At 48.4% G+C, this 26,687-nt stretch overlaps 2 protein-coding genes across 3 annotated transcripts in view; both read left to right on the top strand.

Annotated features, from left to right (window-relative positions):
• Positions 1-26,687, top strand: part of LOC143925008 (E3 ubiquitin-protein ligase TRIM39-like) — a 130,622-nt gene that overhangs the window by 11,145 nt on the left and 92,790 nt on the right. The window contains exons 2-3 of one of the 2 annotated variants that reach the window (XM_077449573.1): positions 10,059-10,156; positions 19,143-19,938. In XM_077449573.1, the coding sequence (XP_077305699.1) occupies positions 10,059-10,151 (93 nt within the window). In that variant the 3' untranslated portion in view covers positions 10,152-10,156; positions 19,143-19,938. Of the gene's footprint in view, positions 1-10,058; positions 10,157-19,142; positions 19,939-26,687 lie in introns of those variants that run through there. The other variant, XM_077449572.1, reaches the window with a different exon arrangement.
• LOC143925006 (E3 ubiquitin-protein ligase TRIM39-like) lies at positions 10,186-14,607 on the top strand. The gene has a single exon (XM_077449570.1). The coding sequence runs from the start codon at positions 11,754-11,756 to the stop codon at positions 13,308-13,310; it is 1,557 nt and encodes a 518-aa protein (XP_077305696.1). The 5' UTR covers positions 10,186-11,753; the 3' UTR covers positions 13,311-14,607.

The following is a 26,687-nucleotide window of genomic DNA, read 5'->3' as shown; positions in this document are numbered from 1 at the left end:
GGAAAGAACAGGGGGGAGAGCACTGGGGGGAGTGGAGAGCACTGGGGGGGGAAAGAACAGGGGGGAGAGCACTGGGGGGAGTGGAGAGCACTGGGGGGGGGGAAGAACAGGGGGGAGAGCACTGGGGGGAATGGAGAGCACTGGGGGGGGGGGAAGAACAGGGGGGAGAGCACTGGGGGGAGTGGAGAGCACTGGGGGGGGGGGGAAGAACAGGGGGAGAGCACTGGGGGGAGGGGAGAGCACTGGGGGGGGAAAGAACAGGGGGGAGAGCACTGGGAGGAGTGGAGAGCACTGGGGGGGGGGAAAGAACACGGGGGAGAGCACTGGGGGGAGTGGAGAGCACTGGGGGGAGTGGAGAGCACTGGGGGGGAAAGAACAGGGGGGAGAGCACTGGGGGGGAGAACAGGGGGGAGTGGAGAGCACTGGGGGGGAAAGAACAGGGGGGAGAGCACTGGGGGGAGAACAGGGGGGAGTGGAGAGCACTGGGGGGGAAAGAACAGGGGGGAGAGCACTGGGGGGAGTGGAGAGCACTGGGGGGGGGAAGAACAGGGGGGAGAGCACTGGGGGGAGTGGAGAGCACTGGGGGGAAAGAACAGGGGGGAGTGGAGAGCACTGGGGGGAAAGAACAGGGGGGAGAGCACTGGGGGGAGAAGAGCACTGGGGGGAGTGGAGAGCACTGGGGGGGAAAGAACAGGGGGGAGAGCACTGGGGGGGGGAAGAACAGGGGGAGAGCACTGGGGGGAGTGGAGAGCACTGGGGGGAGTGGAGAGCACTGAGGGGGGAAGAGCACTGGGGGGAGTGGAGAGCACTGGGGGGGGAAGAACAGAGGGGAAGAGCACTGGGGGGAGTGGAGAGCACTGGGGGGGGAAGAACAGAGGGGAAGAGCACTGGGGGGAGTGGAGAGCACTGGGGGGAAAGAACAGGGGGGAGAGCACTGGGGGGAGTGGAGAGCACTGGGGGGGAAAGAACAGGGGGGAGAGCACTGGGGGGAGTGGAGGGCACTGGGGGGGAAAGAACAGGGGGGAGAGCACTGGGGGGTGTGGAGAGCACTGGGGGGGAAAGAACAGGGGGGAGAGCACTGGGGGGAGTGGAGAGCACTGGGGAGAAAGAACAGGGGGAGAGCACTGGGAGAGAGGAGAGCACTGAGGGGGGAGAGCAGTTGGGGGAGAAAGAACAGGGAGGGAGAGCACTCTGGGGAGGAAAGAACAGGGGGGAGAGCACTGGGGGGAGAACAGGGGGGAGAGCACTGGGGAGGAGAACGGGGGGGAGAGGACTGGGGGAGAGGACTGGGGGAGTGGAGAGCACTGTGGGGGAGGGAGAACAGGGGGGGAGCACTGGGCAGAGTGGAGAGCACTGGGGGGAACGAGGGGAGAGCACTGGGGGGGAACAGGGGGGAGAGCACTGTGGGGGGGCAGGAGAGTGTGGTGGTGGAGGAGAGCACGGGGGGCAGGAGAGAGTGTGGTGGTGGAGGAGAGCACTGGGGGGGACAGGAGAGTGGTGGTGGTGGTGGAGGAGAGCACGGGGGGGCAGGAGAGTGTGGTTGTGGAGGAAAGCACTGGGGGGGGGCAGGAGAGTGTGGTGGTGGAGGAGAGCACTGGTGGGGTGCACTGTAACCCCCCCTCGATCCTCCTATCCAGGCACTGTTGCACACAGGGCGGGCTGTACAGATGGGCATCTACTCCTCTGGATCACAACGCTGGCTGGCTCTGTGTTCGGCGGCCGCTCTGTAACACAGTCCCGCCCCCCCAGACCGGCTCATCTGATAGGCGGAACGTTGATTCACTCTACTATCACACGAGCTGGTCTGGGGGGCGGGACTGTGTTACAGAGCGGCCGCCGAACACAGAGCCAGCCAGCTGTGATCCAGAGGAGAGAGCGGAGGATGCAGCCGCTAGTGGACTCAGTAAAAAAAATGCAGCATGGCGGCGGCTGCAACACCTTGGGGATTCCAGGGGGGGGCCACTAGACCCACTTGCCCCCTGCTGCGGACGCCCATGAGTACAGAGGATGGGGATGACAGGACTGTATAGAAGTACAGAGAATGACAGGACTGTATAGGAGTACAGGGGATGATAGGACTGTATAGGAGTACAGGGGGGTGACGGGACTGTATAGGAGTACAGGGGATGGGGATGATCGGATTGTAAAGAAATACAGGGGATAGGGATGATCGGACTGTATAGGAGTACAGGTGAGGGGGTTGATGGGACTGTATAGGAGTACAGGGGATGGGGATGATCGGATTGTAAAGAAATACAGGGGATAGGGATGATCGGACTGTATAGGAGTACAGGTGAGGGGGTTGATGGGACTGTATAGGAGTACAGGGGATGGGGATGATAAGACTGTATAGGAGTGCAGGGGATGGGGATGATGGGAGGATAGGGATGACATCAATGGCAGAGGGATGGTGGTGGGGGGGATGGGATCAGTGATGGGAGGGATGAATTTTTTCGTACAATACAGGAGACTCTGGAGACATATCAGGGGGTCACTTTAGATGTATGGGAGTTTTCAGTCTCCCTCTCCTATGTACTGTACACAGGTATGCTCTCTATACATAGCACTGTGTTTATTTCAGAGAACAGACACAGGGCACAGGTCACTATGCTCCTCACCATGTCTCCTCTTCTGTAATAACACAGTGTTATGTGTAGAGAGATCACCTGTGTTCATTGCTGGACATGAGAACTGTTCAGTGACTCTCCCCCCTCCCCCCATAGGCTGGAGGAGATGCTGACATGGACTTTGAATGAGTGAGGAGGGATACGGAGGACACAGGAACATCAAAGCCCAGGGGAGAGGTGTCAGAGTCTCGCAGCGGAGAGCTTGCAGATAACAGCCAGGTAAAGATGAGGACTTCACTGCTTGTCATGCTGCCTCTGCTCCTGTGTTTTAGCTGGGGACACACTGCCATGGAAACTAGAGGCACACGAAGAACGTGCTTGTTCTAGATAGCAGCCTGGGTGTGCACCTCTTCACCAAGTACACCCACATGTCCTCCAGAGGGAGGTAGTGAAGAAGAGGCTGGATTGTGGAGCTGTATCCACCCCCTGGAAACCTTTGAACTGAGAGAGAGAAAGAACCGTTAGAGGCTGCTACTGGACTTTTCAAAAGACTATTCTGCAAAAACGAAAGGACTGAAGAAAGAAAGAATTGCAATGCAGGTATGAGGGTAGCATGTACTACCTATTTTTGCATTCCCATACTTCTCCTTTAAATGGTGCTACAAGCTCTATGTGACCACAGTGCAAAAAATACCCGCTGATAATATTTGAAATTCATGGATGACCTGTGGATTTTTCCTGTGTTATTTCAAGGAGCTACTTCTTAGCTTGAACTACAGAAATATTTGTGGAATACTATTGTGATGAAAGGAGTGGAAGTGGTCGAGAAATTTAGCAAAAGAAAACTGGCAGGGCTGATACCACTCAATCTACAAAAATGCTGTGAGTTGGCAGCCCACCCATTTGTGTATGTGCAGCTATGGTGCGGGGAATGCCCCGGACACAGTCGATTGGGCAGCAGTGGGGAGGAATGACAGCTTCCTCCTGGGTTTGGTCCTGCCCAGGTTCATACCAAATTACTGCTTACCCTTCTAAAGGACAGACAGAAGAGTTATTTTTGAGCTGTAGATACATTTTTGTGGCCCAAATTAGACGGAACTAGGATAGTAAATTGATGTATAAGAGAGTTGTGTCTCTATAAAAAAATGTAACACCCTCTATTGTGTGCTAGAAATAGTGTAGGTTTGTTACTGTAGGTAAATTTAGTTAGCTCAGGGCTAAGCCTAAGCTGTGAATTGGGTCAGGATCACTCAAGTTCAGGGCTGGATAACTCACCTGGCAGCTCTCTCTGGCACTTCCCCCTGGTCCAGAAGTTTGTAGAAACTTCTAGAACTAGAGGGCAGGAGGTGCTGTCGTGCATATTTATGAGGACCTTGGGCCAATCTACAGCAAAGGGCTGGCAGGGGGCAGGTTCACCTCATAAATAGACATGGGCCATGTAGTGCTGTGGAGGCTGTTGGTGGCCCTCAGGGCTCTTAGGCCACACCCTGGCTGCTGGGAAGAACCTGCAATTACACAAGGAGGAAGCCCTTGCTGGAGGCACGGAAACAAGAGAGAGGACAGGTTGAGTAGAGCAACACTACTGGGAACTCACAAGGGGGGAGACTGCCATATCTAGCCAGTTCTCCATGAAGACCATGGTGTGCCAAGTCTTCATCCTTTCCCTGGGAGATCTCCTGCAGGGTCAGCTGGGTGGGCTAGTGACAGTCAGTTGGGTGGGCTGGTGAAGAGTCCATCTGGAGGACTGGCCTGGAGAGTTAGGACCAGTGACCACAGTGAGGAAGTGATATGAAAGTCTAAGCTGTGTCACTCCAGTGTGCTGTTTTTTCAAGGGACTGCAAGGTCCTGCCTGTAATGGGCTATTGCTGGGCTGACAGTCAGGCCCTGTCAGTTCCCTTCAAGGAGTGTGCCAGCAGGAACCATGTGCATGCAGATGGCCGAAGAAGAGGAAGCTGTATATAGAGACGGTATATAGGAAGTTGAACCTGAAGTTGTTCAAGTCAAGTGGGTATTCCATAATCTCCCACCCCTATTCAAGTTTGAACTCCCTAATAAAACATAAAAACAAAGCCACGGACCGTTCCCTGTCTCTGAGTGCTTGTGAAGACTTGGTGTGCCTCGTTGTGCAGAAGAGGGGGATCAAAATTATCAGCAGCCCCTTCAGGGATGTGCTACACATACATCCTTTATTTGTCTAGTAAATATCCATCAGAAAGTGAATAAACTCTTTTGTAACTAGAATTTTTGCTGATGTACGAAGGCTTTCCAATAGTAATCTAGAATTATTCCTACTAAATGTAACCACACTTCTAAATACATACCTATGATCAGCATAATCAAAACGGAGTACTTAATTCATTTAAATGTATCCCTGTATTTTTTGTCATTTAAATGGCTTGCATTAAAAATATTAAAGCCCAAAAAAAAAAAATTTAAACCAAACACTTCTCTAGTGGTGGCGATATCATCACTGTGCCGTATACACCCTGTGCAGAGAGGAGAGCTGTGGGAGGGACCCAGGAGGCTCCACCCACTACAGGCTGCCTACAGAAAACGACAGGAGGGGGTGGAGACAAGACCGGTCACCCTGCACAAGGAATGAGAGCAGCAGTGAGCGGTCTTTATTACAGGAAGCTTCTGCACAGAGGTAAAGTCTCACACTGGATTACTGCACAGATCTGGAAGAAATATACAAAGCACACCAAGATTCATGGAAGAATACATGGTTCCTGTTATTTAGACCATATTTGCTATAATAATATATATATAATATAATTAGACAATATTTTCTTATCCTGGAGTTCAGCTGTAATCTGCTGCAATTAAGGACGGTCACTTTGTATGATGAAAGAACCCATGGCGGTTCCGAAATGTTGCAATTTGCTTCATGACATGCTGAAAAAACATCAGTAAGGATGGTTCTTATTTCAGAAGGCTGAGGTGTACTGGTGTCCAGTCAAATACTGTCCCCCGTCGGATAGTGTCCGCAGTGTACTGCGCATGCGCAGTACCCATGATAAGGAGATTCCGAAAATAGCTGAAGATGAACGGCGCCTGCACCGTGAGTCCAGGTTCAAGCCCCACCATCCAAGTGGACATAGAGTTAGAATACAAAAGCCGAGCAAAGCGTGGCGAACGAAGCGAGCCTGCGAGGGGCCCTCTAGGTGCAGCCCTATGTCCACTTGGATGGTGGGGCTTGCACCTGCACTCACGGCGCAGGCGCCGTTCATCTTCTGAGATTTTCCGAATATTCTTGTACTCCATACTGCGCAAGCGCCCCGCCTGCTCAGTACACAGTGGACACTATTCGATAGGCGGACATTTTTTGACAGAACAATATATTTTTTAACTGATTTCTGTGGCACTATCCACCAGTTGCTCAAGCAGCCAGTGATTGGATGTGTATAGGTCCGGTGTGTGATGGAGATATCTCTGTGATATACTATAATGTCATCAGATACCACCCACAAATCTTTCTTATTCAGACTACTGGGAGGGAGGAGGGTTTTGTGGCACACTTTGAGGTTGATTTACTAAAATCTGATGCAAAATCTGGTGCAGCACTGCATAGAAACCAATCAGCTTCCAGGTTTTTATTGTCAAAGCTTAATTGAACAAATTACAGTCGCATCAGGTTTTGCACTCTCCAGTTTTAGTAAATCAATCCCTTTTTTTCCCCTCTTTTGAAACAACACTGGGCATTGTTCAACCCAGAAGAAGATTGGTGCTGGAGGATAGTTGGTTGCGGCAGAGTGAGTATTGCAGCCAAAACTGAATTATACATTTATTTATACAAAACATATAAAAAATGTTAAATTCTTTCAAAAGGCTGAAGTTGGGCTTAAAGGAATAATAATACAATACATGTGACCACATGAAGCAAATATGCATAACATATACATGAGCAAGTGGCAGTTCACACAAGGGCAAATAACAGACATTATATACAATTTTACGTGTGGTGTACCACACGTTGGGCGCCAAATGTATCAAAGTCCTGGGCCTCTTCAGGCCTAATGGTTACCTCCAGAGTTAGGGACAGCTGACATCCTTCAGCATAGAGTGGGTTACAAGGCATGGTGGGTGTAATGCAAGATGAACAGGTGGGCGCCAGACACTTTTTGAATGCAAAGAGATTTATTGTTTCTTAAACAGAACTGTGGGCTAGGGCCAGGACACCCTTAGGTAGGTGCAAAGATGATTAGCAGACTCCGAGACTTCTATAGGCATACAGCTATCAGGTGAAGGCCTCCAGCTGGACACCACTTCTGTATAGGTAGGGCCGCTGTCTCCTATGGCAACAATCTTGTAGCTGTTACTAAAGTTAATTATATCCAACTATTTTCAACACAAACAGTTCTCAGATTACCCCACATTCACTTAGTGTAGGTCTTCACTCAATGAGCTCCCAGTCTCTCACTAGACTTCAGATCCACTAGCCACTGGATCCCTTGAGCTCTTTCACTTTAGCACTGAGTATCTTCCTCAAGCGCCAGCCCCGCTTTTCTGCTGGATTTCTGGCTTGGCAATCACAGATACTCCTCAAGCTTCACCCACGCTGACACGTTAGGTCCCTCACTTGGCACTCACTGATTCCCCACAAACTTCACCTCTGCTGTCACACTGGGTCCCTGACTTGGCACTTGCTGAAGTTTCACCACTTCTTCACCATCCCTGGTTGGAAAGAAGTCTGCGCTGATACTTGCCTTAGCTTACTCACAGTGGTCTCCGGTATCAAGGTGGATGGTCCCTTATTGGCGAGAGCTTCCCCTCTACCTCTGACCACCACTGGTTCCCTGGCTGTCTGAACCGTTACTTCTGGTTGGACTACAAGCCTGCAGTCCCAACCCACTGCTTTTCCTGCTTCTGGATAAGCCCTCAGACAGCCTAGCAGCCAGAAGTCCCCAGGATAGGCCTTAGGTTTCTGACCTAGCAGCCTGGGGCAGTACAACACACATCCACCCAAACACCCATCCAGGTGGCACAGAACCCCAATCACCTCACCCAAATAAATAGACTCTCCCAGCAGGCAGAGGGAACCAAAAAAAAAAACCCTGCCCATTGGCTGAGACACCCCATTTATTTCTAATCTGTCCTTGGTATACCCTTGTCCTATCTAATGTCACCAGCTACAATACCACCTAGTGACAGAAGAGAGAAGTGCAGCAAGTCCAGAATTAAGGTGAAATCAATTGATCTCCTAACAATTGGCCAAGGTAACTATCACCTGGTAACTAAATTTGATAGCAACCCTGCCTAAACATCAGGGTGCTACAAGTGTTTTTAGATCTTTTTGTCAGATGTTACTACGGTATACTTAAGTATAATTACAAGCATTTCACAAGTGTCAAAGGCTTTTATTGACAATTACATTAAGTTTTAATATTTGCAGTTTTGACCCTTCTTTTTCAAGACCTCTGCAATTCGCCCTGGCATGCTGTCAATCAACTTCTGGGCTACATTCTGACTGATGGCAGTCCATTCTTGCATAATCAATGCTTGGAGTTTGTCAGAATTTGTGGGTTTTTTTGTTCACCTGCCTCTTGAGGATTGAACACAAGTTCTCAATGGAATTAAGATCTGAGGAGTTTCCTGGCCATGGACCTAAAATGTTGATGTTTTGTTCCCCAAGCCGCTTAGTTGCTGGAAGAGGCATTGTTCGTCACAAAACTGTTCTTGGATGGTTGGGAGAAGTTGCTCTCTGAAGATGTTTTTGTACCATTCTTTATTCATGGCTGTGTTCTTATGCAAAATTATTAGTGAGCCCACTCCCTTGGCTGAGAAGCAACCCCACACATGAACGGTCTCAGGATTCTTTACTGTTGGCATGACACAGAATTCATGGTAGCGCTCACCTTTTTTTCTCCCGACAAGGTTTTTGCCAGATGCCCCATACAATCGGAAGGGGGATTCATCAGAGAAAATGACTTTACCCCAGTCCTCAGCAGTCCAATATATAGCAGAAAAAGTAATCCAGATGGCCACACTCCAACAAAATTCTCTTTATTAATAACAATCCATACAGCAAAAAAGGATAAAAGGATCTGTTTATCCTTCTTTGCTGTATAGATTGTTATTAATAAGAGAATTTTGTTGGAGTGCGGCCATCTGGATTACTTTTTCTGCTATATGCTACTTGCATACTGAGCCGGCACCCATTACTTGTTGGGGGAGGAGATATCGTGGCTCATACACCCAGAGTGGGTCTTTCTGTTAGCCCAATCCCTGTACCTTTTGTAGAATATCAATTTGTCCCTGATGTTTTTCCTGAGAAGTGGCTTCTTTGCTGCCCTTCTTGACACCAGATAATCTTCACCTCAGATGCAAGCACACCTGCCTTGGTGTTGATGCAAGCTCTGCACTGGTGGTGCCCTGATCCTGCAGCTGAATCAACTGTAGGAGATGGTCCTGACGCTAAGACTCCTTTCAAACGAGGGCGTTTTGCAGGCGCTATAGCGTTAGAAATAGTGCCTGCAATCCGCCCTCAAACTACTGCTCCATTGTCTCCAGTTTGAAAGCCCGAGAGCTTTCACACTGGAGCGGTGCACTGGCAGGACGTCAGGAAAAGTCCTGCCACCGCTGTCAGGAGCGGTGAAGGGGCGGTGTGTTTACCGCTCCTCCACCGCTGCTCCCCATCAATGGGGCAGTGCTGCAATACCGCAGGCAAAATACAGCTATTGTGGCGTATTGCGGGCGGTTTTAACCCTTTCTCAGCCGCTAGTGGGGGGGCAAAAGCGCCCGCTAGTGGCCGAAATGCGCTGCAAATCCGATGGTAAAACACTCCTAAAAACAGCGGCGTTTTACCGCCGATGCTATGGGCGGCTTGGTGTGAAAGCCGTCTTACTGGACTTTCTTGGGCAGCCAAATGCAGTGGAAATGTTTTTTTTATGGGATTAAGTTCATTTTCATGGCAAAGAAGGACTTTGCAATTAATAGCAATTCATTTGCTCACTCTTCATAACATTCTGTAGTATATGCAAATTACCATCATAAAAACTGAGGCAGCAGACTGTAAAAATTTATATTTATATATTCATTCTCAAAAGTTTTAGCCAGGGCTGTACTGTTATCTGTGTATATCCTTTGAGGAACTCCGACCCAATAATGGAACTTACGCTTTAAGGGCGATGACCTCCTGACATTTGGTATGTCATTTTTTTGGGGGGGAGGGGGGGGGAACCTCTTTTTAGAGAGTCCCAGCTCCCACTTCCTCCCGGCACACCGCGGCACCTGGAAGGAAGAACACCTCTCCCCCTTCCCTCTCGGCAATCATCTGGGACACGTCACAGGTCACAGATGATTGCCCGGCCAGTCACGACGCACAGCTCGTGCACGTGGAGTGGGTGCCCGGCTGTGGAGCCACAGCCGGGCGCCCACAGTTACAATGCCGGCTTCGATTCTCCACATCGCTGGACCCTGAGACAGGTAAGCGTCAGATTAATAAAAGTCAGTATTTGTAGCTGCTGACTTTTATTTCTTTTTTTTTTTTAGGCAGAACTCCGCTTTAAATACAAGACAGAAGCGGATTCTGGATGGGAACATGCTGATTCGGCTGACAACACTCCCACTACATGTAGACCATAAAAAAGGTAATGTTGCAGGAAATGGCTGGGGCAAGCATTTACAGCCAAATAAAACAAACCTGCACAGGAAAGCAGATATATTGTATACATAATCTAAAAAAAACAATGTGACATATCTTTTTTTCTTTTTTGCTAGTTAGGTTTATATACACTTTACCACCTGCCATCCAAGGCAATTTTCAATTTTGACTGTTCTCACATACATGGCAAAATTAGCATTGGTTGTTGCAACTTTTTATGCCACACGATATCTGCGTATCCACTTCTGGTTGGACTGCAAGCTGCAATCCCAACTCTACGCTGCTCTCTCGCTTCTGGATAGGCCCTCAGACAGCCTCTCAGCCAGATGTGCCCGTCTAGGTGGCACGGAACATAGATCACCTGACTCCACCTGAATATATAGGCTCTCTCAGCAGGCCAAGGGATTCAAGAAAATCCCTGGCCTGGCTCGTCACCCCCTTTCCTGACCTTCCATGCTGCATGCTCGGATAAGGGTCTAGTATCATCTTTGGGGGGGGGGACCCCACGTTATTTTTGTTTTTGTTTTAATTTTGGTGGGGGGTTCCGCTTCAAGATCCTCAATGCACAAGCCGCAACGCAAGTGGAATCATCACGATCCCACTTCTGGTGCGACTTCTATACAAATCAATGGGCTCTCATAGGGAACCATTGGTTTTGACATGTAAAAAAAGAAAACGATTGACGAGGCTTAACGAATCCAGCGTCAAGCCATGTTTAGCAGCTTTTTACCAGCGTCAAACATTCTTACAGCTCATAGCCCTTGTACACACGGTTGGAGATTCCGACAACCAAATCCGTAGGAGTAATTCCGACGGATTAATTCCGGAAGAGGTCCGGAAGTGATGTTGCATACACACGGTTGGACTAAGTTGTCGGAAAATCCAATTGTACATAACGTGATGATGTTATTTTGTTACGACGGGACTACGTTCAGGCTAGTAGCCAATAGCTTTGGCCTAGGAATTTGATCTGAGCATGTGTGGCACTTTGTCCGTCGGAGTAGGCTACACATGATCGGAGTATGTCCGATAGGAGCATTTTGTCGGAAAATTTTACCGGCAAGTTGGAAAAGTTGGTCCGTCGGATATTACGACGGAAACAGTCCGATGGAGACCACACACAGTTGGAATATCCGACAAAACGATCCTATAGGACACATTCCGACGGAATCTCCGACCGTGTGCAAGGGCTAACACCGGTCCTCAGAACACGCTGGCCCTGGGTTTTTTTGCAGCTTGAAACCTCTTATGTCACTTACAGCTCCTATAAGCCTGCGTGTGCATGGACACATAGAATAACATGGAGAGGCGTTTTTAAGCTGCAAAAAAAAAGACGCTGCTAACAACAGCTGTAAGAATGCCCCGTGTGCAAGACCTCCTCAACCAATATCATGTAGATTCGCTGTATCAAACTAGAAGAAATAGAGAGTTAAGTGAACAGGGAGGATCTCATTTTGTATGACGCTCACTTCCTGATAAGCGTTCACAGAAATATTTTCACATTCATCTGCGTGTACGGGAGAGATCAGCCGCTCCCAGCTTCTCTTCTGAACCAAGTTGTAGAAGTTTATTTTTTCACCAGAATGGCGACTTCTAGCCTGAGAGAGGAGCTGAGCTGCTCCATCTGCCTGAGCCTTTATAAGGAGCCCATATCACTGAAATGTGGACACAACTTCTGCCAGGGCTGTATAGTGACTGTGCTGGATACACAGGAAAAGTCTGCGGTTTATTCCTGTCCGGAGTGCAGAGAGCAGTATACAGAGCGCCCTCCACTGGAGAAGAATAGGAAGTTGTGTAACATTGTGGATAATTTCAGATCTGCTCACCCGGAGGACACAGAGGTCTCCTGTACATACTGTAATCCTCCTGTACCAGCTACTAAATCATGTCTGCTATGTGAGGCCTCATTTTGTGATATGCACCTAAGTAATCACAGTAAGTCACGGCACCACATATTAACTGAACCCACAACATCATTTGATGACAGAAAATGTCCCATCCACGAAGAAATCCTGAAATATTACTGCACAGAGGACAGTGCCTGTATCTGTATGTCCTGCTGGGTGGCTGGAGACCACAAAGGACACCAGGTGGAGCTTCTGAATGTGGCCTCTGAGAAGAAGAAAGAGAAATTGAAAGATGTTACTGAGAAACTGACCAATGAGAGACAAGAGACTGAGAAGAGTATCCAGAATCTGGAAAATCACAGGACGGGAGAGAAAAGAAAAGCAGCTGATGTCACCAGGAGAGTCACTGAGCTGTTTAGAGACATCAGGAGACATCTGGATGATGTAGAGAAGAAAGTCCTGACTGAGGTCTCCAGACAGGAGGAGAAGATCTCCCAGTCAGTCTGTGATATGATCCGGAAGCTGGAGACACAGAAGGATGAGCTGTCCAGGAAGATTAATGACATGGAGGCTGTGTGTGACATCACAGATCCATTAACTGTGCTAAAGAAAGAAATGATCAGTGATGACATCATTACTAGGAGCGATGATCTAAGAGATGCTGGATGTCTGGATGAAGGAATGATCTCACAGATGCTCCACAGAGGACTTCTCCACTTTACCGACAGTCTGATAGATCTGAAGATAAAGAGACAATTCTCAATAATGGAGAAATCAGACATCCTACTGGATGTAAAAACAGCCAGCAATCGCACTTTTATATCGAAAAATCTCAAATCGGCTTCTGGTAGCAATAAACCAGAAAACAAACCGGATGATCCAGAGAGGTTTACAGTCCGACAGGTACTAAGTAGACAGAGCTTCTCATCAGGGAGACATTACTGGGAGGTGGATGTGAGTGGAGCGAAGGAATGGCTGGTTGGGGTGGCCGCTCAAAGCATAGAGAGGAAGTCAGATGGAATTGAATCTTTCATTGGTTATAATGACAAGTCATGGGGTCTGACTCATAGAACTTGTCTCCAAGCCCGGCACAAAGACACTGTTAATAAAATAAACTCCAACTCTTCTCTAAAGAGTGTCGGGATCTATCTGGATTATGATGAGGGACGTCTCTCCTTCTACCAGCTGTATGACCCCATCAGACACCTCCACACCTTCACCACCACCTTCACTGAGCCCCTCCATGCTGCTTTCTATGTGTTTGAAAATTCCATCATTAGAATAATAGAGTAAAAATGTATTCTTAGTGCTGGGCTCGCAAGTGTAATTTTACAGTATAGGGCCCCACCACAGTATAGAGAGCCTCCAAAGTATAGGGGCCCCATACAGTACAGATTCCTCCACACAGTACAGGGCCCCACCACAGTAAAGGATCCCCATACAGTACAGATCCCACCACACAGTACAGGGCCCCACCACAGTATAGAAGCCCCATACAGTACAGATCCCACCACACAGTACAGGACCCCTCCACAGTATAGAAGCCCCATACAGTACAGATCCCACCACACAGTACAGGACCCCTCCACAGTATAGAAGCCCCATACAGTACAGATCCCACCACACAGTACAGGACCCCTCCACAGTATAGGAGCCTCGTACAGTACAGATCCCCCACACAGTACAGGGCCCACTACAGTACAGGGCCCCACCACAGTATAGGATCCCCATACAATACAGATCCCACCACACAGTACAGGGCCCTACCACAGTATAGGATCCCCATACAATACAGATCCCACCACACAGTACAGGGCCCCTCCACAGTATAGGAGCCCCATACAGTACAGATCCCCCACACAGTACAGGGCCCCTCCACAGTATAGGAGCCCCATACAGTACAGATCCCACCACACAGTACAGGGCCCCTCCACAGTATAGGAGCCCCATACAGTACAGATCCCACCACACAGTACAGGGCCCTACCACAGTATAGGATCCCCATACAATACAGATCCCACCACACAGTACAGGGCCCTACCACAGTATAGGATCCCCATACAATACAGATCCCACCACACAGTACAGGGCCCCTCCACAGTATAGGAGCCCCATACAGTACAGATCCCCCACACAGTACAGGGCCCACTACAGTACAGGAGCCCCGTAGAGTATAGATCCAACCACACAGTACAGGGCCCCACCACAGAATAGAGAGCCTTCACAGAACAGAGAGCCTCCACAGTATAGGAGCCCCATACAGTACAGGGCCCCACCACAGTATAGAGAGCCTCCACAGTATATGAGCCCCATACAGTACAGGGCCCCACCACAGTATAGAGAGCCTTTACAGTTCAGAAGTGCATATACATTACAGAGCCCTGCACACAGCACAGGAGCCCCCCAATTCAGTAGGGCTCTCCCACCACTCACCTGAGAGAGCCAAGGTGAAGCCTGCAGGAAAAGCAGCACGGCTGGTGCCAGGACAAAGGGGGGGGGGCAGGAGGGGCAGCTGCCCTGGGCACTGTGGTATCATGTGAGGTGGGGGGGCAACACAAGGAGATTGTGTTGGAAGGGAGAACTTGGGGTGGCGGGGGTAACTAATTGTTCTAGGAGGGGAAATTTGAGGAGGTGCTAAGAATGCTCATCCGGGGGGGGGGGGGGGGGTTGTGATGAGAGGGGGGAGAAGATTTGTGCTGGGAGGAATTTGAAGTGAGGAGGGGAGAAGATATGTACTAGGAGGGGAAATTTTCGGGGTAGTAGATTTGTGTTAGGAGGGGGAATTTTTTTTGGGGGGGGCATTTGAGATGGGGGGATGGAGGGGTCAAAGATTTGTGGTAAGCGGGGGGGGGAGGATTTCAGCAGTGGGTTGGATTTGTACTGGGAGGAGGGGGAATTTAAGATGAAGGTGGTAATCCTGCAGATTAGTGCTCAGTGTTATTGTGGGGGGATTTTTGCTGACATATAAAAATATAAAAAATAAAAAAAATATATATACAGTATGTACAATTGTTACACAAGTCATATTGTAATGACATGTTATTAAAAATGACCTTTCCTTTTCTCTGCAGCGCTATATTTTTCTGTAAAATGAAATGCAATATGGCAGCCTGGAAGCATTCTGTACACAGATGGTGTACAGAACGGCCCCCAGAAATGTAATTTACTGCTTGTGTGATTGGCTCACTGATTTTCCCAGAAGCCTACACTAAGATACAAGTCAGATTTTGGGGCATCATCTGCAACAAAAATGTCATTTTTGGTGAGATACTCCCAAAGGGAAATCGCGTCTAAAGGGATGCAGACCCTGCCACTTTCCACATTAGAACCCTTCAAGTGCAGCAGCTAAATGATAATTATAAAATCACTCCCATACACATTCACTCATGAACACAGACAAACAGCTATTTCTTCAGAATAGCAAAAAGTAGGAATCTGCAACAAAGTTTGTTAAAATCCCTGCAATGTACTTAGATCACCCCGAGGGGAATGATTTTTTTTCTCAACAAAAGTGAAGCCCAACAGTGTCACAAGAAACAGGAAATGGATGTAAAAATAATGTCCATAAAATTAATGATTTTGGTGTGGGGCATTTGTGTACTCTAATGATTAGTTTTAGCAAAGGGTTTTAATTAGTGAAATGTATATTTTTGATTATTTACAGTGTATGCAAATCATAACAATAAATTTCTCTTACATTCTACCTTTTGGACTGTTAAATGCTGTATACCATTAGGAGATTTTGTTATACTTGTTTCACAATTGCAAAATATACTTGTTAATAAAATTTGAAATTCAGAGCTGTCCTGTGCACGTTCCCTGTGTTATTTCAAGGAGTCCAATTGGACCTCTTAGTTCTTTACTTGGACTACAGAATAATTATAGGTTGATTTACTAAAGGCAAATAGATTGTGCACTTTGCAAGTGCAGTTGCCCCAGGCCTTAGTAAATGCTGACATCCATCATCCAATCACGTGCAAGCAAAAATGCTGCTTTTTTTTTTCTTGCACGTGATTGAGTATTTTTTTTTTGAGTTTACCGCTCCTTCACCACTCCAAAGAAGCTGCTGGCAGGACTTTTTGTGACACTCTGCCAGTGCAACACTCCAGCGCGAATGGAGCCGCTTTTTTCATGCGCTATACAGGCGCTATTTTTAGCGATGTAGCGCCTGAAAAACGCTGGCAGTGTGAAATGGCTCTTACTAAGCTCTGGAGCAAGTGCATTTGCAAAAGTGCACAGTCTATTTGCCTTTCGTAAATCAACCCCATAGGGGGTTATTTACAAAAAGAAAATCCACTTTGCACTGCAAGTGCATTTGAAAGTACACTGAAATTGCACTTGGAAATGCAGTCCCTCTAAATCAGGGATATGCAATTAGCGGACCTCCAGCTATTGCAGAACTACAAGTCCCATGAGGCATAGCAATATTCTGACAGCCACAAGCATGACACCCAGAGGCAGAGGCATGATGGGACTTGTAGTTTTGCAACAGCTGGAGGTCCGCTAATTGCATATCCCTGCTCTAAATCAAAGGGGTAAACCTGAAATCAGGGGAAGCTCTGCTGATTTTATCATCTAATCATGTGCAAGCTAAAATGCATTTTTTTATTTTCCTTGCATGTCCCTCTCGGATCTTCAGTGACTGCATGGGCGTCCGCAGCAGGGGGCAAGGGGGGTCAAGTGCCCCCCCCCCTGGAATCCCCAAGGTGCCGTAGCCGCCGCCATGCTGCATTTTTTTTCACTTTTTTTTGTCCGCTGGCGGCTGCATCACCCGCCCTCTCCGACTCCTATGGATCAGAGCGCTGGATGGCTCTGTGTTCGGCGGCCGCTCTGTAACACAGTCCTGCCCCCTCAGTCCAGCTCGTGTGATAGTAAAGAGAATCAACGTTCCCCTTATCACATGAGCCGGTCTGGGGGGGGCGGGGCCATGTTACAGAGCGGCCGCAGTACACAGAGCCATCCAGCACTCTGATCAAGAGAAGGAGATGCTGCAGGTACAGCCCGCCCTATGTGCCACAGTGCCTAGATAGGAGGATCGAGGGGGGGGGGGGGCTGCAGGGGGCCCCCTGCCGATTCTCCTATCCAACTTATTTTACTGTCCCCAGTTCACCTTGTGCTCCCTGCCCCCCCCCCCCCCCAGTGCTCTCCTCCACCACCACACTCTCCTGCCCCCCCTCTCTCTCCTCCACCACACTCTCCTCTCCACAACCACACTCTCCTGCCCCCCCCTCTCTCCTCCACCACACTCTCCTCCCCCCCTCTCTCCACCACCACACTCTCCTGCCCCCTCAGTTTTCTCCTCCCCTGTTCTTGCTGCCCCCCTAACTCTCCAGCTCTCCCCATCCTTCTCTAGCCACCATCCCAGTGCTCCCCCCTGTCCCCCCACAGTGCTCTCCGCTCCCCCCAGTCCTCTCCCCTCCGTGCTCCCCCCTGTTCCCCCCCCCCTGTGCTCTCCCCCCTGTTCTTTCTCCCCAGTGCTCTCCACTCCCTCCAGTGCTCTCCCCCCTGTTCTTTCCCTCCCAGTGCGTTCCACTCCCTCCAGTTCTCTCCCCCCTGTTCTCCCCCCACTCCCCCACAGTGCTCTCGCCCCTGTTCTTTCCCCTCCCCTGTTCTTTCTCCCCCCCTGTGCTCTCCACTCCCCCCCCTGTTCTCCCCCCGTGCTCTCCCCCCTGTTCTTCCCCCCCCCCAGTGCTCTTAAGCTCTCCCCATCACTCTCCAGCCCCCACCCCAGTGCTCTCCAGTCCCCCATTCTCCCCATCCCTGTTCTTTCTGCCCCCCGGTGCTCTCCAGCCCCCACCCAGTGCTCTCCACCCCTCTTCTTTTTGGCTCCCCCCAGCACTCTCCAATCCCCACTCCTGTACTCTCCAATCCCCCTGCATTCTGCCCCCACCCATGTGCTCTCCAACCCTACCAGTGCTCTCCACCCCCCATAGTGCTCTCCAGTCCCCAGTGCTTTCCACCCCTGTTCTTTCTGGCCCCCACTGGTGCTCTCCACTCCCCCCTGCTCTTTGTACCCCCCCAGTACTCTCCATCCCCCGTGCTCTCCACCCCTGTTTTTCTGCTCCCCCAGTGCTCCTCACCGCACAATACTCTCCTGCCCCCCTGTGCTCTCCTCCACCACCACACTCTCCTGCCCCCCCCCCCTGCTCTCCAGCTCTCCCCATCCTTCTCTAGCCACCATCCCAGTGCTCCCCCCTGTCCCCCCCTGTGCTCTCCCACCCTGTTCCCCCCAGTGCTCTCCATTCCCCACAGTGCCCCCCCCCCACAGTGCTCTCCACTCCCCCCAGTCCTCTCCCCTCCGTGCTCTCCCACTGTTCTCCTCCCCAGTGCTCTCCCCCCTGTTCTTTCCCTCCCAGTGCTCTCCACTCCCTCCAGTTCTCTCCCCCCTGTTCTCCCCCCACTCCCCCACAGTGCTCTCGCCCCTGTTCTCCCCCCCCCCCTGTTCTTTCTCCCCCCCTGTGCTCTCCACTCCCCCCCAGTGCTCTCCCCCCCTGTTCTCCCCCCGTGCTCTCCCCCCTGTTCTTCCCCCCCCCAGTGCTCTTCAGCTCTCCCCATCACTCTCCAGCCCCCACCCCAGTGTTCTCCAACCCCCCTCATTCTCCCCACCTCTGTCCTTTCTGCCCCCCTGGTGCTCTCCAGCCCCCCCCAGTGCTCTCTACCCTCCGTGCTCTCCACCCCTGCATTTTGCCCCCACCCATGTGCTCTCCAACCCTACCAGTGCTCTCCACCCCCCATAGTGCTCTCCAATCCCCCGTGCTTTCCACCCCTGTTCTTTCTGGCCCCCACTGGTGCTCTCCACTCCCTCCTGCTCTTTGTACCCCCCCAGTACTCTCCAGCCCTGTGCTCTCCACCCCTGTTTTTCTGCCCCCCCAGTGCTCTTCACCGCCCCACACTTTTAGCCCCCCCAGTGCTCTCAGCCTACCGTGCTCTCTAACCCTGTTCTTATTGGCCCCCCCAGTGCTCTCAAGTTCCCCCCCAGTGCTCTCTGCTCCCCACCCCTGTGATCTCCACTCCCCCTCTCTCTTTGCCCCCATCCATGTGTTCTCCAATCCCGCCAGTACTCTTTACTCTCTAGTAGGCCCCCCCTTCTCTCCAACTCCCACTCAGTGCTCTCCACTTCCCCAGGACAAGAGGACAGGCTGACTGGGGCCGGAAAATGAGGACGGCTGAAGGTGCAGGTGGCCAGGGACCGCTCCATCTCACAGCAGACAGATCCTCTGGAAGGAGCACCATCCCCATCCAAAACGAGAACAGACCCTGCCTGCTGCTGCCCGTCATGGATTTCCTGCTGGCATGCAAGGTACCATACCAAGCATCAACAACACACCTTCCCACAGACAGGGACTGCAGACTGGGACATGGGGCACAGGAGGGGCTTCAATGATAGGCACAGTGAGGCTGCATTTGGTGGGCACAGTGAGGCTGCATTTGGTGGGCTCAGTGAGGCTGCATTTGATGGGCACTGGTGAGGCTGCATTGAGCTCGTGCATCATGTCTGCAGTCTCTGACCATCTCCTGTAGCATGTCTGCAGTCTCTGAGGGAGTCTGGAGAGGAGTCAAGAGTGGGAAAAGTCATGGGAAAAGTCAGACTTGTGTGGACTGTGGACAGGAGACTATAGGATAAAACCAGAGCCACCAAGCTGGAGCCGACTGACTGAGCCCTGCACAGTGCACCTGAGAGGAGGTCAGTGAAAGCACCGCCAGGCCAGTCGGGGGGGGGGGTCACTGATGTAAGGGGGGAGTGAATGTGATAATGTAAGGGGCACTGATATTAAGGGTTTCCTCCTTATGTTAGTAACCCACCCCCCCTTACCTTAGAGTATTCTTTCTGCAGAAGGTGACCCCCCACGTTCTGAGTTCCTGGGGTCCCCCTTGATGATTGATCACTTACCACTATTAACTGGAATTTGAATAAATATATATATATATATATATATATATATATATATATATATATATATATATATATATATTACGCTCTTCATCAAATATGCTTTAAAATGTATGGTTTTCCTTTTCATGAACACGAAAATAATGACGTTATGCTGTTGGGCTGGTATGATAATGCTGTGAGGCTGGTATTTTTGAAAGCATGGGCTTCCGCAAGGTTACTCAGGTGGCTGCGTACCATGCCCATATAGCCTAGAGTATGTACATCTTTTTACATTGCAATACATCTGTTGTTGCCATATTTTTATCTTGATGAAAACAGCCTATACAGTGATAGTATGAGATCAAAATATGGCCACAACAGATGTATTGCAATGTAAAAAGATGTACATTCTCTAGGCTATATGGGCATGGAACACAGCCACCAGAGTAACTTCCAATACAAAGTGAAGATGAATTATCTGTTATATAACACATATGTATTTCCAGTGGAAAGATTTTCATGAGATTGTCGAAAAGGGGCGGAGCATGAGTGGCCTTAAAATGATGCCCCCCCCTTGTAAAAAGTTCTGCGGACGCCCATGAGTGACTGCACTTCCAAGTGCACTTACAGTGCAAAGTGGATTTTCCTTTAGTAAATAACCCCCATAGTGTCTATGTTGTAGAGATGGGAGTGGTTGAGAAGTTTAGACAAATGGCCACAAATCTTTCCCAATGTACAACCTCGTTCAGAAAACTTGGAAAGCCAAATACCTCCAGCGAGCGTCTGGATTTATTGAATTCAGTCCCCTTTGGCAAAATGAGACGATGTCTTAGGCCAAGGAAAACATTGCGGTGTTGGGTATTGTAATTCATGATGGCGCACGAGTGCACCTTTTATTGTTTGCAACATTGAGTATTCTTTTCTTTTTTTAGATAAAAAATGTTGGTAGCATTGGATATCTGTGTGTAAAAATGTGCAATGTCTTGTTTGGCATTGTTACTGTATGCTTTGTGCTCAATAAACCTTTTTTGTTGGTCTGCAGTTTTCCGGTTCTTCTTCCAGTGGTGGTGGGATTGGGCATTCTTCTTGGATTGATGTGTGAGCGATGTCCTGTCCTGGAGTACTGTGAGCCCAGCCTGTATGATGATGGACCCCCTAGGGCAGCCTTTCTCAACCTCGACCACTAAAATAATTTTCAGTTCTCAGGGAACCCTTACTAAAACCAAATTCATCAGGTATAATTGGCAAAATTGCTTTTTATATTGGTTTTGTCAATAGGAAGAATACAACTCTTGCAGTGGTGATCAAAATTCCACTCTACGGACAGCTAGAAAGATCATTGGTGTCATACTTCTAGCTTTGCCAAGTGGCATTAGTCCTGGAACTATGCAGACACCATCAAGCTCAAGAAACCCCTAACAAACTCTGGAGGTACCCTAGGTTTCCATGGAACCCCAGTTGTGAATGGCTGCTCTAGGAAGTGTGTAAACAGGCTGGGTCCACATAAAATGGGCAGAATGACTTGACTGTCATTCATGCCTGAAAGAAGACTATTGGTGCTGGACAGAGAAGGAAGGAGGGATAGTGCAAAAGCCTTGAGAAAATAAGTAGAAATCTGGATTTTTTTATAACGGCGGTGGAGGGGATCCAAAAAATGTAGCACTACCCGCACAGGGCTTGCAGATGACTGGGTTCCCCATTCGCTCACAGCAAGGCAATAAGCATTTTCCAACTTCCATCCAGACACAAGGAACAGTCTTTGAGCTTGCTGTTTGTTGTTTAGTAGGGTTAATAACTCGGATGGGGAATAGGAATTATGGGATGCTCAATTTATTTGCAACAAAACAACTTTCTCCATATGTACATGGTCTAGAACTGTCCTGAACACTGACAGTCTCTGATAAAGAAAAATGTAAAAGCCTCTTACAGAGGAAGTAAACTCTCCCACTCTGATGCTTCTTTTCATTTAGTCCATTACAATAAGTAATTATCAGACTATAGCCACTGTAATCCAGTCCAAATCCCATGTTACTTACTGTTTAAAGAAATTTAAAAAAACTTGTTTCCAGGGGTTAGGCAGCACCATCATAAGTATTGTTTTCTGACTCCACAGTGGAGTGTATTTCCACCCTTACATTGAGCACTTCCTGTACTGTTAACCAAGTCTCCTTCTCAATCCAACGTTTCTATGGCAACCTTGCTTCCCTGTTCATAGCTTACTTGTTTTATTTCATAGTATTTACTTGTCCCGATGTCTAATGTTTGCCTTTGTCAGACTTAACAGCTTCAGCTGATAAGACTGCAGTAATGGCCAAGTTATGACTGTATGTGAGGTCACATGGTCACATGGTGTGTAGGAGGAATCTGAGTGATTTGCAGAGTTCAGTGTTGTGCCGTAGGAAGTCCTGATAACAGATAGATAAGACATAGAGAGTGTGCCGTAAATCAGGGGAGATCTGGGCATGCTCAGTGACTTCATTCTACAGAACAACAAGGATTACAACAATACTAAGCAAGTAAGGAGATATCTACAAGCAGTGTTCAATAGGGTTTTTTATGCTGATTTACATGGAAAAAAGTCGTGGGGGAGGATTTACAACCACTTTAAGGACTAGCATACCAGAGTATCTCCAACCCCACTGTGGACACTGATCCCAGCTCCACTGACTTCAGGAACTACCAGCACACCTGGCTGCTTCTTCACCAACCCACTCGACTGCTCCAAAGACCGCCAAGACAAAGGAAAGGAAATATTAAGTACAACGCTGTCTTACATTAAGCGTTGCTACATGTGGCAGTCTCTACCCTTGCATGTTCCAAGGTGTGCTGATGTGCTCACACTGTCCTCCCTGCTCCCACTGCTTCTAGGGCAAGATTCCTTTTAAACCACACTGCTGTCAGTGCTCCAGCCCGAGCTCGAGGCAGAACCACCCAGACCAGGCGCTCCCCTTTAAGGCCACCAACAGTCTCCTCAGCACTCCATCTTTAACCCAACTCCCCTGCTGCTATAACTCATTCATATTTAAGGACTGCTCAGCCACCATGCTAGGCCACTGCCTAGGGATTGGCCAAGTTTCAGTAAGTATGCAAATTAACCCTCCTCGTCTCTGCCCTCCAAACTTCCAGAACCAGGGGGAAGCACCAGAGACCTGCTTGTATGAGTCATCCAGCCTAACCTGCAGTAATCCCATGACCCAATTAAGACTCACAAGCCAAATATGAGCTAAAACATACATACACTCACACTAGTAGCACACTAGAGGGTGCTACATTTCCAAAATATTTTGTGTGCATTTAATGTATGTTATTTGTTATTTACCTGTAAAATTCTCTCTTGAGTGGACATCCAAAAGTCACAAGACTGCTGCTGGGTGCCACCATCTTGAATGTGATGTCAGCAGCCCCAGCAGACTCAGAACTGTCACTCAAGTGATATTCTATATTATTCGCCTCCACTCCTCTCCCCAAAGCTACATAAAAGAAAAAAAGGTTACATAGGGAGATGAGGGGAGAAGGAGATGGACCATCACAGACAGTAATTAGACAGTCACAGAAGAGGAGAGGGCTATGATGTGCTAGTAGAAGGTGGGCTGTGCTGGGTAATTGACTCTTCATGGGGTGGTCACATTTTCTATCCAGTTCTGAGGCACATTGCATGTAGGGATGAGTGAATGTGCCCAGGTTTGTCAAACCCGCTTGGAATTTATGAAATCTAAACTTAGCAGTGAATCCATTAAAGTCTAAGGGGGTGGCAATTCTTGATACTAAATTTTGGCCATTTTTAAGGTTAATAGCACAGCTATTGTTAAAAAAAAATGTAAGGGGAGGTGAATATTGCCAGGGGGAACACACAGCCATACACCGGGGAGAGGGTCCTTTTAAAGCAGGATTTTACAAATTCAAGCAACATTAACTAAGGGGGGGGGGGGGGGGTATGCCTATATATCAAGAATAATGTACAAGCGAATGTGAGAAATGACATCAATAAGGGAGCTAGGGAGGAGGTGGAATCCTTATGGGTAGAGCTCCAAAGGGATGCTATAGGCCCCCTAACTTGAGGGAGGAGGGGGAGATGGACCTCCTATCACAATTTGGATTAGCAGTAAGGATGGGAAGTGTTATCATAATGGGGTATTTTAATTATCCAGACATAGACGAATGCGTGGTTCCCTCCGCCCAGTCTAATGCCGCGTACACACGGGCGGACTGTATGGCGTACTTAGTCCGTCATACAATCCGACGGACAGTCCGTCATACTTTCGACTGAACGGACTTGACCACACACGGATGCACAAACAGTCCGTCGAAAGCTTGCGCGATGACGTGTACAGCACGTACGACGGGACTAGAAATAGGAAGTCCAATACACAGCAAAGCACCCTTCCGCCGTGTAAATCCTTTCTGAGCATGCGCCATTCTTAGTTCGTCGAACTAGCCTACTGACGAGCGGATTGTCCGCTGAAACCAAAGTATGACGGACAGAATTTCGAAAAATCCGAAATACTTAGTACGCCAGACTGCACGCTGAAAAAGTCAGCACAAGCCCACACACGAGCGGACTGTCCGCTGAAATGTGTTTCGACGGACTAAGTACGCCATACAGTCCGCCCATGTGTACGCGGCATAAGGCTTGCCGGTTCCTAAATGTCTTGCGGGACAATTTCATTGGTCAGATGGTAGACGCATCAACTAGAAACAAGGCACTACTAGATCTACTGATTACCAACAATACAGACCTGATCACGGATGTGGAAATACGGGGCAATTTAGGAAACAGCGATCACAGGTCAATTGACTTCAGTATAAATCACACAAATAGGAAACATAAGGGGAATACAAAGACACTGAATTTCAAAAGAGCCAACTTCCCTAAACTATGAGCCTTCTTAGAAGATATAAATTGGGATAAAATCTTAGGAACAAAGAACACAGAAGAGCGATGGGTTTTCTTTAAGAGCATATTAAATAAGGGCATTAGCTAGTGCATCCCATTGGGAAATAAATAAAAAAAAACTGTGTAGAGGGTTCTTTAATGTAAGCGGCAAGGATGTGGAATTCCCTTCCACAAGCGGTGGTTTCCGCAGGGGGGCATCGATAGTTTCAAAAAACTTTTAGATACGCATCTGAACGACCACAACATAGAGGGATATACAAGGTAAAACTGACATAATCACACACATAAGTTGGACTTGATGGACTTGTGTATTTTTTCCAACCTTACCTACCATGTAACTATGTAACTATTTTAATCCTTATGCTGCTAGCATTTGTCATTAGGGAGATATACTGCCGTGCTCAAAAGTTTGCATACCCTGGCAGGAATTGTGACTTTTTGGCATTAATATTGAAAATATGACTGATCATGCCAAAAAACAGTCTTTTATTTAAGGATAGCAATCACATGAAGCCATTTATTATCACATAGCTTGTTGGATCCTTTTTAAATCATAATGATAACAGAAATCACCCAAATGGCCCTGATCAAAAGTTTACATACCTCGGAATGTTTGGCCTTGGTAAAGACACAGAAGGTGGCACACACAGGTCAAAATGGCAATTAAAGGTTAATTTCCCACATTTGTGGCTTTTTAAATCACAATTAGTGTCTGTGTATAAATAGTCAATGAGTTTATTAGCTCTCACATGAATGCACTAAGCAGGCTAGATACTAAGCAATGGGGAGCAGAAAAGAACAGTCAAAAGACCTGCGTAACAAGGTAATGAAACCAGAGTAATTCCCACTTCACCTGATGACGTCTACTATGACAAAACGTGTTGGGTGGGGCTAGTGAACATAGCATCACTCATGCTTTACCAGAAGTTGAACTGGAAGGAGGGTCTTTGCTACTGAGATGTATGCAGTGTAAAATAGCCATGCTTAGCTTTTTACTTATGCAATTGCACATTCTGCTTTTTATTAAATGCTGACTTTGTCACTTTAATACCCTATGAGAGTCCTTTCTTTAAATGTAATTCACTGTATGTCTGATGATTTGTCCTTCGTATTTGTCCTCTTTATTTAGTTCTACGGTGTTGATGTAGGTGTCGGTGTAAGAACTTGATATATACATTAACCGCTTGCTGACCAGCCGCCATCATTTTAATGCGACAGGTCGGCACGATCCCAAGAGCCCTCATAGCTATACGTCGGCTCGGGATAGCAGGCGCGCACCTGCCCGCTGCACTGCGGGGGTGCCGATGCTCGTGACCGCCGGCCATAATCGATTGTGGGCACAAGAGGCAGAACACAGAAGTGTGTGTGGGTGTGTGTGTAAACACACAAATCCGTGTTCTGTTCTCTGAGGAGTGACAGATCATGAGTTCCTAATAGCTAGGAACCACGATCTCTCATTTCCACTTGGTCAGTCCCCTCCCCCTACAGTTAGAAACACACCTAGGGAACACAGTTAAACCCTTGATCTCCCCCTGGTGTTAACCCCTTCCCTGCCAGTGACATTTTTAAAGTAATCAGTGCATTTTTATAGCACTGATCGCTGTATATGTGCCAATGGTCCCAAAAATGTGTCAAAAGTGTCCGATGTATCCACTATAATGTCGCAGTCCCAGTAAAAATCACAGATCGCTGCCATTACTAGTAAAAAATATAATATAAATCTATCTATTTTGTAGACGCTATAACTTTTGCGCAAACCAATCAATATATTTATTATGGCAAAATGTAAAAAATATAGTTGTTTTTCCAAAATTGTCACTCTTTTTTTGTTTAAAGCACAAAAAATAAAAACCGCAGAGGCGATCAAATACCACAAAAAGACAGCTCTATTTGTGGGAAAAAA

This window comes from Lithobates pipiens, unplaced genomic scaffold (genome assembly GCF_037356315.1).
Source record: "Lithobates pipiens isolate NorthernLeopardFrog02 unplaced genomic scaffold, aLitPip1_a1.2 Scaffold_22, whole genome shotgun sequence".
NCBI classification, from domain to species: domain Eukaryota; kingdom Metazoa; phylum Chordata; class Amphibia; order Anura; family Ranidae; genus Lithobates; species Lithobates pipiens.
This window is presented reverse-complemented; position numbering and strand designations above follow the sequence as displayed.